This window comes from Thermobia domestica, unplaced genomic scaffold (genome assembly GCF_964235325.1).
Source record: "Thermobia domestica unplaced genomic scaffold, izTheDome1.hap1.1 HAP1_SCAFFOLD_160, whole genome shotgun sequence".
NCBI classification, from domain to species: domain Eukaryota; kingdom Metazoa; phylum Arthropoda; class Insecta; order Zygentoma; family Lepismatidae; genus Thermobia; species Thermobia domestica.
Window position 1 is genome coordinate 358,299 of NW_027655903.1, and position 12,467 is coordinate 370,765.

At 36.2% G+C, this 12,467-nt stretch overlaps 1 protein-coding gene across 1 annotated transcript in view; it reads left to right on the forward strand.

The window, feature by feature from the left end:
* The window catches only part of LOC145676478 (uncharacterized), a gene marked incomplete at its 3' end in the record, with an annotated part of 259,061 nt that overhangs the window by 143,373 nt on the left and 103,221 nt on the right, over positions 1–12,467 (forward strand). The window contains exon 2 of the mRNA XM_081747284.1: positions 7,996–8,140. Coding sequence (XP_081603410.1) covers positions 7,996–8,140 — 145 coding nt within the window. The remainder of the gene's footprint in view (positions 1–7,995; positions 8,141–12,467) is intronic.

A 12,467-nucleotide genomic window follows, 5' to 3' on the forward strand; every position in this document is an offset into this window, starting at 1 on the left:
TATATATATATATATATATATATATATATAATATGAAAAAAAAGGAAAGAGTTTGTAAGAAAGTGATACCGTACAACGTGATACCTGTGTTGTTTGGTACACATTAAGTAATTAGGACAGAACGACATTGAGGCAGTACGGTGAACTTAGAAGCTGTATTTTTTTTCTTCCTTCAACAATAGAGTGAGTCTCTTGTTCTTCCATCGTTTAACTTAACTGCGAATGATACATGTAGAAGAATAAAGGCTTTTTAAATTAATTCTTTATGAACTTTTCTTGAGAGTGCTTCTAGGTAAATTGAATGGTTAATGTGCGTGATTTCTTTAGCGTAGTCCCAGGTTCGACTCCTGGTGGGTAATTCACTATGCTCTATGCTCACAAGAACTAAGTCTATGCAAAATTTGTGGTCACGCGCGCGTGGCTTTGGTTCATATGGTCCGGACATCGATTTTAGACGGGAGGCCACTCAACTCATTAAGGTGGTTTGGATTCTAGCATTAAGAATTAGATTTCCGGGATTTCAGCATCTACGGGCATGTTAGGCCATCACGTATGAAGGACAGGGTTGCCAATTTTTCTTAAGAAAAAATCGGGACGGGACAATCGATGTTGGAGCCCCCTCTCCGGAAACGACTACACGTGCGGCGAGTCGTTGAAATCAATGCAAATAATTAGCTGAGTAACACGAACCTGAATAAATTCAGCATCTTTTTTTTTTCCTATCTATTCTCATCACTAGGTATAAGCAATATATGCTACAAATTCAAACCAAACAACTGCAATTACTTAATATAAATAAAGTTTAGAGGAGAATTATATACAATTTATTCCATACATAAAACTGTGAGTGTAAAATAGTTATTCCTTTGTAAAAAAAAAAAAAGCCCAGTAAAATATTAATTAACTTTGAAAGTCGATAAATCGGGACAATATGCGTCCCGGTGAGAGTTCAGTCGGGACGCGAGACAAATAAATCAAAAATTGGTACAATCCCGACAGAATCGGGACGCTTGGCAACCCTGACGAAGGATGAAATCCTTCGGCGATCACGCTATCCAAGGAAGGGGGATGAACAAAGGATTGGTGAAGAAAGGAATCGGTCTGGGACCTGCCAAGTTAGGTGCCACCCTTGCATTTGCCTGGTATGAATGAGGAAGCCCCCCAAAAAACCTTACTCAAGATGGCTGGCCTGAAAAGCCCTTAAACTTTTTCGACCAAGTGCCCCGGGAATCGAACTCGGGATCGCTCGTACCAAAGGTGAGAGCGTTAGCAACTATGCTACGCAGAGCCATTTGTTCGAATTCCATCTTAAATTGTAGGTTCAAGTCTCATATAGTCTTGGTGTGCTAAAAAAAAAGGGACATTCAAATTCAACAAATAACAATTTATTTCCTTATTCTCGACTAGTATAGGACCTATATTTTAAATACTTTTCGCCGATTAGATCATATGTTGTCATTAAAGCATACACCTAGTGTTGCCGAGACGAGAAATAAGGTTTTCTCGTCTTGACTAGACTCGTAATTTTTTTGTAGAACGCTCGTCTCGAAAGAATTTTTCGAAGTATTATTGCTAATCATGTCTCGATTATCAAAAATCCTTTCCTTCTTTGCCTTGTAAATGTATGCAGAAAACTTATGAACTGATATTGTTCCTTAATTTTATGTAGAAGTTATCAGAATCTTAGTATCACGAGAGGTCCACAGAGGTGCCGTAATATAACAACATTTAAACCATATTTATTATTGGAGTATTGCGTATCTTCAAACGTTACGTATCTTCAAAAGTTTGTGGTGGACAACACCGTGTCCGTGGGTTTTCTCGGATACTTCCGTTTCCTCCCACATGCTCATTCCACAATTCTTCCATCATCATTCACTTGCCTTAATCATCTATCTTTTTTAAGGCTAAACGGCATAACCATGGGACGTTAAACTAAGGAGTTTAAGCGTTAATAAATGCTCTTCATTGAGTTCGTACAATCATTTTATATAAACAAATGAACGTAGTATTTTGTATAAAAATAAGTCTTTTACAGCCAAAAGTTTAAGGATATTTGGCATGCAGTCCAACTGCCCTGACTACTCGACCATTTGTCTTATGTAATAATCGGCATCTTATTTAGGATTTTATGTCTTTTATACTATGAATCATGTAACACAGAAACAGTGTTTGAGATCTAAAGATTTGGGTGGACTAATATTGCTCACAAGACTCGAGAAATTTCTCGTCTTCTATCGCTTTCGAGACGAGAACTGTGATGTTTTGCGTCTCGTCTCGAATTCGAAAATATACTTCTCGTCTTGACTCTTGTCTCGTGGGTAACATTAATTTCAACAAACAATAATTTATATTACTCTTCTCAAGTAGTGTAGATTTTAAAAACTTTTCGCCTACTAGATTATATGTTATCGTTATATTGCACCGTGAACTTTAAGTTTCTCTAACAATCCGCGCTAATGTAGTGGCTGCACGACTCCTCGTCATATACTTCCGTCGATTGGCTATGAATTGCAATCGATTTAGCACCTTTTGCGTTCTAAACCGGAATAATTGTTTGAATTTCACACTTGGCGATAGCGCCAAGCGGAAACTCCATTAGATACGGCTGTCAAGCCAAGTCTGAACTGAACGTCCTAGCTAGGTGCGCGTAGGCTAGTTTGAGAGTGGAGGAAACAGTAAATATAACAGTGTTGCCAACAGCTGCACCAACAATTCCCGTGCGTTCTTAGCTCTTTGGAAACCTTAGTTTTGGAACTACTTCCGTATAATTCAAGATAATATTGTGAATGCAAGTTCAAAGATGCTTGCACATTGAGTTAAATGGACATGTTCAGTGAATAGACGAGAGAGTAAGTTGAAAGTTAACGCTGTAAAATAGATATCAATATATTTTATATAATTTGAAACACATAATAACATGTACATACTACGGTAGTATCGTATGTAAACGAGATTTCCTGAAGAAGGTTAGAGGTAAGGCGAAATGTGTGAAATGAAAACCATATCTAAAAATCATTCATTCAAAATCCTCCATTTTAATCTATAAAATACGGTAACCCTAATATTATATTTGATTGTCAAAGCCGCCACGAATTTTTAGGAAGATGCTTATATTCGAGAAGTGTTCACAAATACGAGTATATTCGAATAAATACGGTACTTCGCGAGGCTAAGCAAACACTAAGAAATTTCTGCGTTCACCGGAAGTCGAACTCAGGATCACGCATACCAATGACGCTTGAAATAATAATCGCTTGGATACACATGAGCATCGCCTTTGTCGTAATTAATTACATTTTTTTGTATTTTGATCAAAATAAATTAGTGAAAGTTGTGTTACTATGATGTTATAATAATAATTAGTTCAGAGAAACAAAGGGATATGTAATCTTTGAACAATTAGTATAAATGTGGATGTGAGAAATGAAAGGGATTTCTCAATGAACAGGGGCAAAGATCAGAAGTAATGATATCTCTACAGATAATAATTAGTAGCAGTTTCATTGACGTAAACCAATTAATTTTTAAAAGATTTGTGCAATCAGTTTCTTCCACAACCTAATGACTGTATTTAGTAGAAAGTGATAGTCGTACATTCAATAAGCATTTTCTCTTTCTCTGTAATCTTATCAATACAATGTTTTTGAGGCAATACGTTATATTATCACGATTTCTCAATCATCCCTGTTATCAGATTAATGATATATGAGCAGTGTTGATATTTTATGGCCAAATGTAGACATTTCCACAAAATACTAATTAGGGAGTACTAATAACATAGTTTAGCTGTTAGCTAAATTTTGGCCAATACTGCATTCATAGTTGCCGATTTCTAGCAATTTTTTGCTTAGTTACAGTTGAATAACTTACTGAACAAATAAATAAATAATAATAAATCCTCGTTTTCTATGTTAATTATAGTTTTATTGACTACTTTTTAAAAATTTAAATGTATTAAATTTAGTAGAGTTCTTAAGAGTGTGATCTCTATTGATGCTTGCATTGTTACACAATCAGTGGCATATACAAGGGAGATTTGGAATTGAAACATTTCTTGAGCTAGATTGTTTAAAACAATAAATAACTTCTATACGCGTATTGATAGGAGATCAGCCTAGGCAATTTTCCACCTCCCTTCCGCAGAAAGAACAAATCTTAAAGCCACGAGTTTAAGTATGCTACCCCATCATGAACAACGACGGGGAGGGAAATAGCACTCGCACTCAGAAAGGTTTAAGTACTACAAATACAGTCTCGTTGTTTTTTTAAAATAATAACATATTATCTTAGTGAAAGATAAAGCAAGCACAATTGCAGAGGAAAGATGGTAACCCTTTTTATAGAATTCAATACCGAGGTTCAATCTCAATATATCTGTTTGGATTCCAGTGCAATTTTTTTGCATTTGTGCACCCAGGTTGGTCTATACTTTTTGTCTTATCTTGGTGTCAGGAATCACCTCCCAAACGTTGTCGGTGTTGTTTCGAAACACCCTGTATAAATGAATCATGTTTGGACTCCTGTTAATATCAAATTTAGAATAAATCTCTATGATACTTAAATAATCCATCAATCATTATCGTAAGTATTCTGGCATTACCGGAAACCCATTTGTCGTAAATTGAGATGCTTCTACCCGTTATCATCCTCGTAGCTAACCACTATTGGATACAGTGGCGTACACAGAATTTCGTCACAGGGGAGGGATCCAGGCTCGCAAGATAATATCGTTTCACATACTTGTATTTGAAGTGGGGAGTTAAAAATAGAAATCCCTGCATACGACACTGGTTGGGTAAACTCTGTTTTCATTGTCGGATAACCAAGTTTGATAACATGAAACAAGTTGTAGTATTAATGCAATTGTTCTTTGCGGTCATTAATAAACACAGATAGATCTTAACACATCTATGCCTAGACCAAGCTTAAAAAAAAAAAAAACTCGGCACCGGTCAAATTTGGGAGGTGAAAAAGTATGCAAAAATATATGTACGCTTCTAGCTATTTTATGATGCCTTGTGTGTATGCAACCCTGTTACCTCATGGTTATGGGGCTTATATAACCACTAAGGATAAATACCACGAAATGGAGTAATTATTGTTTTCTAATCTTCGAACACATGTTCTGAATGAAGAGTCGGCAACGACGGTCTTTACTCCAGAGGAAGAGGGTTGCGGGTCAAAATTTATATGCAAAAATTATCAGTGGATTATGTAGTGTGAGTTAGGAAACTCAATGGCTCTTTCTGTCGTCCAGGTTGCATATATTTCAGATGTTTTGATTCTTTTGCATTAACCTCTTATTCTTCCTATGCGAAGAACGGGTCCATATTAAAAAGCCATTACTCGCTATTTGTTACTATTTTTGCTCTATTCTGGCGATCAATATTGAAGCCGGAAATGATATCTATCACTTTCGGTTCCAATACATATTCTTGCGGTACTGAATCTAAATCAAAAGCATGTAGTCTCACCATCTATTCCTGTTTTATCCATTGTGCGATCAGCGTTAAAACCGGAAATTGTAGATTTTTACCACTTCCGGTTTGAACAGAGAGAAAGTTGAAACAAAATTCATCCTTGAGCTGCTGAAACTGTGTCAAAAACACATTTCGATATCTCTTACCGTTTTTTCCTGGTATTGGAACCGGAAGTATTAGTGAATTTCAAATTAACGGTCAATGTTAAAACTGGAGATAGTTTATTTCTACTACTTCCGGTTTGAATAGAGTGTTAGCGGAGGACAGAGAACATATTCTTTGGATGCTAAATCGATTGCGAAAAGATGCTTCTCGGTATCTTTTGCCAGTTTTGATTTATGGAAATCAATATTGAAACCGGAAGTACTAAGAAATTTCAACCACTTTCGATTTCGATATGATGTTGCGAGTGGTGACGATATGTTGTCGTGAGACGCTGAATCAATTGTGAAAAATCACTTATCACTAACTATTTTCGTTCTTGTCCTATTGCAACCAACGCTGAAACCGGTAAAGGTTTATTTCTATCATTTTCGATTTCAACAGGTTATTCGAGAAGTTGGAACGTATTCTTGGAACTCTGAATCGATTAAAAGAAATACTTTTGATATATTTTACCATTATTGTTTCGATATGTGGCGCCAGACAGACGAACGGAGATGGCCGTTCCATAAGAGTTGAGTTGATTTTGAGTTTAACATCCCGTTCAGCAGCGAGGCTATATGAGACGTGGACCTACTGATTCACGTGGAATCTGAACCACATGAGCTCCCTCCGGGAATCAAACCCGGGTCTCCCACGCCAAAGGCGCGTACGCTATCCGCTTAGCCACGAAGGAGCTCACCCCGTTCCATAAGAGTTCCGACTCTCATGCATAGCGTAGTTTCGAAGTCTAAAAAATGATAATGTCGGGGATCGCTAATGAAACACACAGCATGCAAGCGGAATTCAATTTCGTTATCGAATTAATCTTTGAAAGGATGTACTGGTAAATTTTTATCCTGCAAATGTTTTTTTTTTTTTTTTTCTTTCTTGCTGCTGTGGTTTTGGAAATAGTCCAGATCCTTTAGCAGTAGCTTTTCAACGCAGGACTCATGGTTCAGAGGCGCTTCATGCGGCCAACTTGGGAACTACATGAAGCTGTAATGAAACAAAAAGAAAACTATATATATATATATATATATATATATATATCATATGCAACTGACAACATAAAGTACAGTAGTTTTCTAATCATAAAGCTTTTAAAGGGGGACTTAACTTTAGACACACCCTGTACATATAGATTAATAGCTCGCAAACGTAATTGAAATTGTTAATATGGCCCACACTGACAAATTGAAGGCCCCTAGCTTAGAGATAGAATATGCGACATAAACTATAAATTTTATTTTAATTTAATTAAGTAGAAGTTTATTTTTGTCTCCATCATTTTTTTATTTATTTATTTCATATTTTGTAATAATTATTTAGGGTCAGTATACTCCTAAGTACGTGATGAAAATTCACTTTTATATTCATTGGTGTGTTCAACAGGATGTATTATTTTTAAATAGTCTGTAGTAAGAAGGAGTCTGGAGTCAGGTTAGCTCCCCTCTGCCTACGCCACTGAGACAGACGAACAGACAGACACACATGTATATCCAGTCGAATAGCATAAGATCGCTTAAATTATACCTTCATCATAAAAATAATAATTTGCATAAACCATTAAAGAGATCCTTCACGGGGAGAAAAATCAGATTAAATTTTAGAATTCAATCAAATATCCCTAATTTTTTTTGATTGATCAAAAATGGTTTTACGTTTTCTGTAACGGTAGAAAGATAGTACGGATAGGTATCAACGTGTTGAATGCTGATGTTCAGTTTACCATGATGCCTACGCCCTTCCTTAACTAGTTTCATATCACGGTCTACATACGACGTCGACCAGAAGAGCTTTTGTTAGTGACTGAAACTATCAGGCGAAAATATTGTGGAAGGGCGGGGGTGTGGTGGGAGTAGGCCTGGCAGGCGCAGGAGAAAAGATAAGGGACTCCTCTTCAATAAGCGGAAGGGGGAGGGTGGGAGGACACCGCAGGGGGAATCCACTGTTGCAGCACAGTAGCACTCGGGCAGACAGATACGCATCGCTGATCTCTCGCTTCTTCGTTTATCTCTTTTTTTTTTCTACATGCACATACAGTGTTTTTTCCTGGTTATTCTGCTATCGAAGCTTCAAACGCCAGACACTCGATTTTACCGCTCTTCATAGTAGGCGGGTTGTGTTGTGTTCGCAAATTCACAATTGTCATAAGTGTTGTGTCCGTTTTCGCTATATATCTATCAACTGTTAACAGTGCGTATACTAAACTCATTACATCCATTGTGTAAACGTAACGGAAGCGCCGTTACTTTTTTTTTCGTACGTTGCTTTAATTTATGGACTGTGTTAATTTGTGATTAATGATGCTGTCTCACCTAACAACGCACCCCCGTCGACCACCGACGGGGTCTTCTTCACCTTGTAGGAGCCGCACGGCTACACTGGTTATGGACTTCTCAAGATTTCACCAGGACAGTGCGCATGCGCAGGATGGAGCCTCGAGTCGAAGTCGGGTTATTATGGTACGAAAAACTGAACAGAGGACTTTTGCGTCATCCAGAAGTGGAGGGGTATGTATTGTAACATATAATGTATATGAATAAATTACATGTTATTTTTTTTGTTTTTATACCTATTATAATCATATTGTCAATCCACTGGTGGATGAAGATATCTCCAATTCTTGCCTGCTAACATCTATCTTGGACAGTTTTTTTTTTTTTTTTTTTTTTAAGGTTACCTCGCTGTTCTTAATTCCATCGTCATACTACCTTGTATAAATAAGAACGTTCAGTTGACAGCAATTCCGGGAATCAAATTATAAGCAGGGGTATTTTTACAACAATCCTAAATAAATTTTGAAAATAAGTCTCGTTATATTACCATGATAATCAATATCAATATCAACCAGTAATCGGTGAAGATCTATCCAATACCATCTAAACGTCTGGAGAAATCTCCATAGAATATGATGCTCAGAATAGTATGCATTTTTTTTTTTTTAATATATGGAATATATTGAAAATAATGGATATAACTGAACACTGAAGCAAGGTGGTATTTTTTCTTTATTTTCTTGAATATGCCCACATTTCCCTGAAACTTTCTAATATGCCCAAAATTATTTAAAATATGAAATGAAATATCTCCGTTTCAGTTTACGACCCACTGTTATGTCGTGTTAGTTAAAGGAACGTTGATTATGAGAATGAATGAAATGGTAAAAGTGGAAGAACAACGAGAAAATCCCCACATACGTATTTGTCCAGCAGAAAGTTCACTTGGTGCGAGTTGGAATCGAACCAGGAAGCCCATGTACCAGAAGTGAACACTCTACCATTTTTTAAAAAAAACTTAACTGATTCACCGAACGTGTTTCATCAACTTGTTTAAATGCGTATTACTAGGGTTCTACTTATTTTACTCGCTTGTTACTGGTTTTAACTCGCTTTTCTAATAACCTAGAACGACAGGGTCACGAACACAGAAACATCCAGGACAGTTAAAATTCCAAAGGCTCCCCCACCAGGAACCGAACCCGGGACCTCGTACATTAAAGGCGCACGTGCTAGCTACTAGGCTAGCAGGGAGGGCTGGGTGTAGCCACGGTGGGGCCCATCGGGTCCAGGCCCTCCTAAATGATTTCCTTGACCCCCAATGACCAGCTTTTAAAACATCATCATAAGATTACCTCGCTTCAGTCATTTAGAAATAACAAAGTTTACATATTAATAATTTATGGTAAATTATTTATCGATCCTTACCGATCGAAAAATAGTATGGCATCTCTTCCTTGTAATTAATGACCAAATGCACAACTTGCTACTACATCAGCTGCAATCGATTGATCTACTGCTCCTGTGCGGATGTTGTCGAATATGAAGCATGAAAATATTTTATATAGGCCTGTTTTAAAATTGTCAGTCTATGCTAATAAAATTATTATGGTGTTTCTAGTCACGAATAATAAAAAAATAATATTTTTGTCAGGAAATCTTAAAGAAATTAAGTGAAATTCGAAAGAAAATCAGTCGTATGTACGTAGGTTATGTGTACAAGGGCTTAACTTGAAATAGTTATGCACAAAGGTATAACATTTGGTTCGAGGCAGTAGTTCTTGGTACCTGGTACATAATATTTATGGAGAAAAAGAAAAAAAACTGTTTTTAGTTTTCCGGACGGAAACCAAACGTTCCGTTTTTAAGGCCTCAAAATCACTAGCTGCAACACTATTATTTTTGGTTTTGTGCATTGTAGCTGGACCCCCTCAAAAACGACGGGTCCTTCCTAGATAAACCTGCTGGCTACATTCCTGGGGGAGGGCAAACCACTGAACCACCGCGGCCTCCCACCAAAGTTCTTAAAACATCACAAAACTATCCTTGAATTTTATTAGAAATACCTAATTTATATACAGCAATATCCTCTAGTACAAACTATGACAGTAAAAGCAGAGGTGAATTTGGTACTTGTATGAAGTTGTCCCACAGCTTCACCCATTCTGAAATTATTCAAATTCAAGTTGAGTTTGCATGAGTGGTAATGAAATAGCTGGAAAAGAATCTGACGAGCTGTGATTGAATTTTACTGAATTTTTTAACAGGTGTTCGCACCTCTGAATGAAAGTGTTGATTATTTTAAACATTTCGGGCATTGTGCATAGTCGTTTTAACGTATGATTAGCGTCATACTAAGGGTCTGACTACTGCAGGGAACATATGTTAGTCGAACTCTTTAGTATGACACTAATCACGCGTCAGAACGACTGTGCATGATGCCCTTCCAGGTTAACAATTAACCTGTTGTTGTATGAATTATTTCTTCTAAGTACAGAGCGTATAATCCAACATAAAACCTACCATCACAGGAAACCAGCTAAGAAATAAAAGCACTGTGACCTTCTGGGAGTACTCTTAAGGACTAATCATGACGCCTAATGCTATTTTCATGCAAGAACGGGACTTAGTTTTCACTCCAGGCCAGTAAGTATTTCCAGACAGTTATAAGGTATAACTTGGTTCCATCATAAAAAAAAAAAAAAAAAAAAAAAAAAAGTTTAGAAATCTGGAATCCCAAAATTATAAAAATCATGTTTAAAAACAAAACAAAAAATCTTGAACTTTTAAAATTTAGTACTGAAGTAAGAAAAAAGAGGAGACCAGGGAGCTAATATTTCTTTTACTTAAATAAAAAGTAGTAATATTCGACTTCAAGAAAGTCCTAATATTTTCTAACGTAAGGAAATGAAAATAGTCCAATCAGGAGCGTCATTTCAGATTTTGCTTTGGGGGGGGGGGGCAAGACCCCTTGATATAAGTAAAATTTCGCGTTTTTCACTGATTTACTACTATTCTATTGATAAAATCTATATACATCTCAAACTCAGAGGGGGCAAATGCCCCTCCCTGGCCCCCTAAATGACGACCCTGAGTTCAATACTAATGCCAAAACTTAACTTGCAATCTAATCCTGTGAACATCGATTTGATCCGTAGAACCAACTGTTTTAACTTTGTTTATTTGACAAATAATATCATCATAAGCAATCTGATGCCAATACAGTATATTTTCTCCGAATAGAGAAGGTTCCACACACCATTAAACATACACAAATCTCTTCGCATTGACCCTTTGTGATATTGTAGTGTTTTCTTCTTTCTCTTCTTTCTTTTATCTTTCATCACCAGGAGTGGCGGCTCTTGAAGGCTGGCAGATCGGTTAAAAAAAATAATTCTACAAATTCAGGGGAGATTTCCTTTTATACTCAATACACTCGAATCCAAGAATGAGACCTTAGGTAATTCTTCACAACAAAATTTTGATTTTTAGCAATGTAATTTTCTTTCAAGAACCAATACTTGTGTTTAAGTAATGTCCTAACCGTTCCCCATCCCTTCCTCCGCTCATTTTAATTATCAATAAATATCGCACGCCGCCCACTTTCCAAATTTTGTAAACAATTTGTCAATTTGTGTGATTGGAAAATATTTTATAAGACACGAAAAGGGGTTTTGCATCTATAGTTATGTGTTATAGATGCATTTTTAGTAATTACCTTTTTTTTTTTTTTTGTAGTGGAAACGCTTCACTTGATTTTAAGGCACTCAGTGGCGTAAGCAGGCCTTGAAGGGAGAAGGGAACCGACGAAAAGAAATTTTTCATTATATTTTAGTTTGTTTATTATTAAATACGGATTTGAAAATATCCCTAACGTTTGGTAGATCTCGCACTTCCATTCCCCGACATTTCGCCTCTGAATGAGTTATTTGAATTTCACTTCAACACATTTTAATGCATTATTTCTTTCTTTATCCACACTAATTCTGCCACTCAAACTAAAATTTTAGTTGACTATAAGAACAAATACATTTTTTTTTTTTTTTAAATTTAAATTGAGATAGCAAGATTTATCGTATTAACGTACGTAGGTCAGTATTTCAAACCTTTATTTCAGATTTGGTTCCTTTTTTTATTATTTTTTTAACTATATGATTCAGTGAAACAAGATGATGTCCTTCGGTTTAAGTGAAAGTCAGAACCTACGAAAGAAACGTAATGCATTTCCTGAATCACGACTTAAGTGAATATCGCTATTTTATAATCTCTTCGCATTACAATGATACTACTACTACTACTACTACTACTACTACTACTACTACTACTACTACTACTACTACTACTACTACTACTACTACTACTACTACTAATAATAATAATAATAATAATAATAATAATAATAATAATAATAATAATAATAATAAAATGAAGCCTATCAGCCACGCTCATTTCCTTTTTAGTTTAACGTCCCACAAATTTAGGCTGAAGGAAACGATGATTAAGGCAAGTAAATGATGAACGAAGAATTGGTGGAATGAGAATGCAGGAGTACCCCGACAAA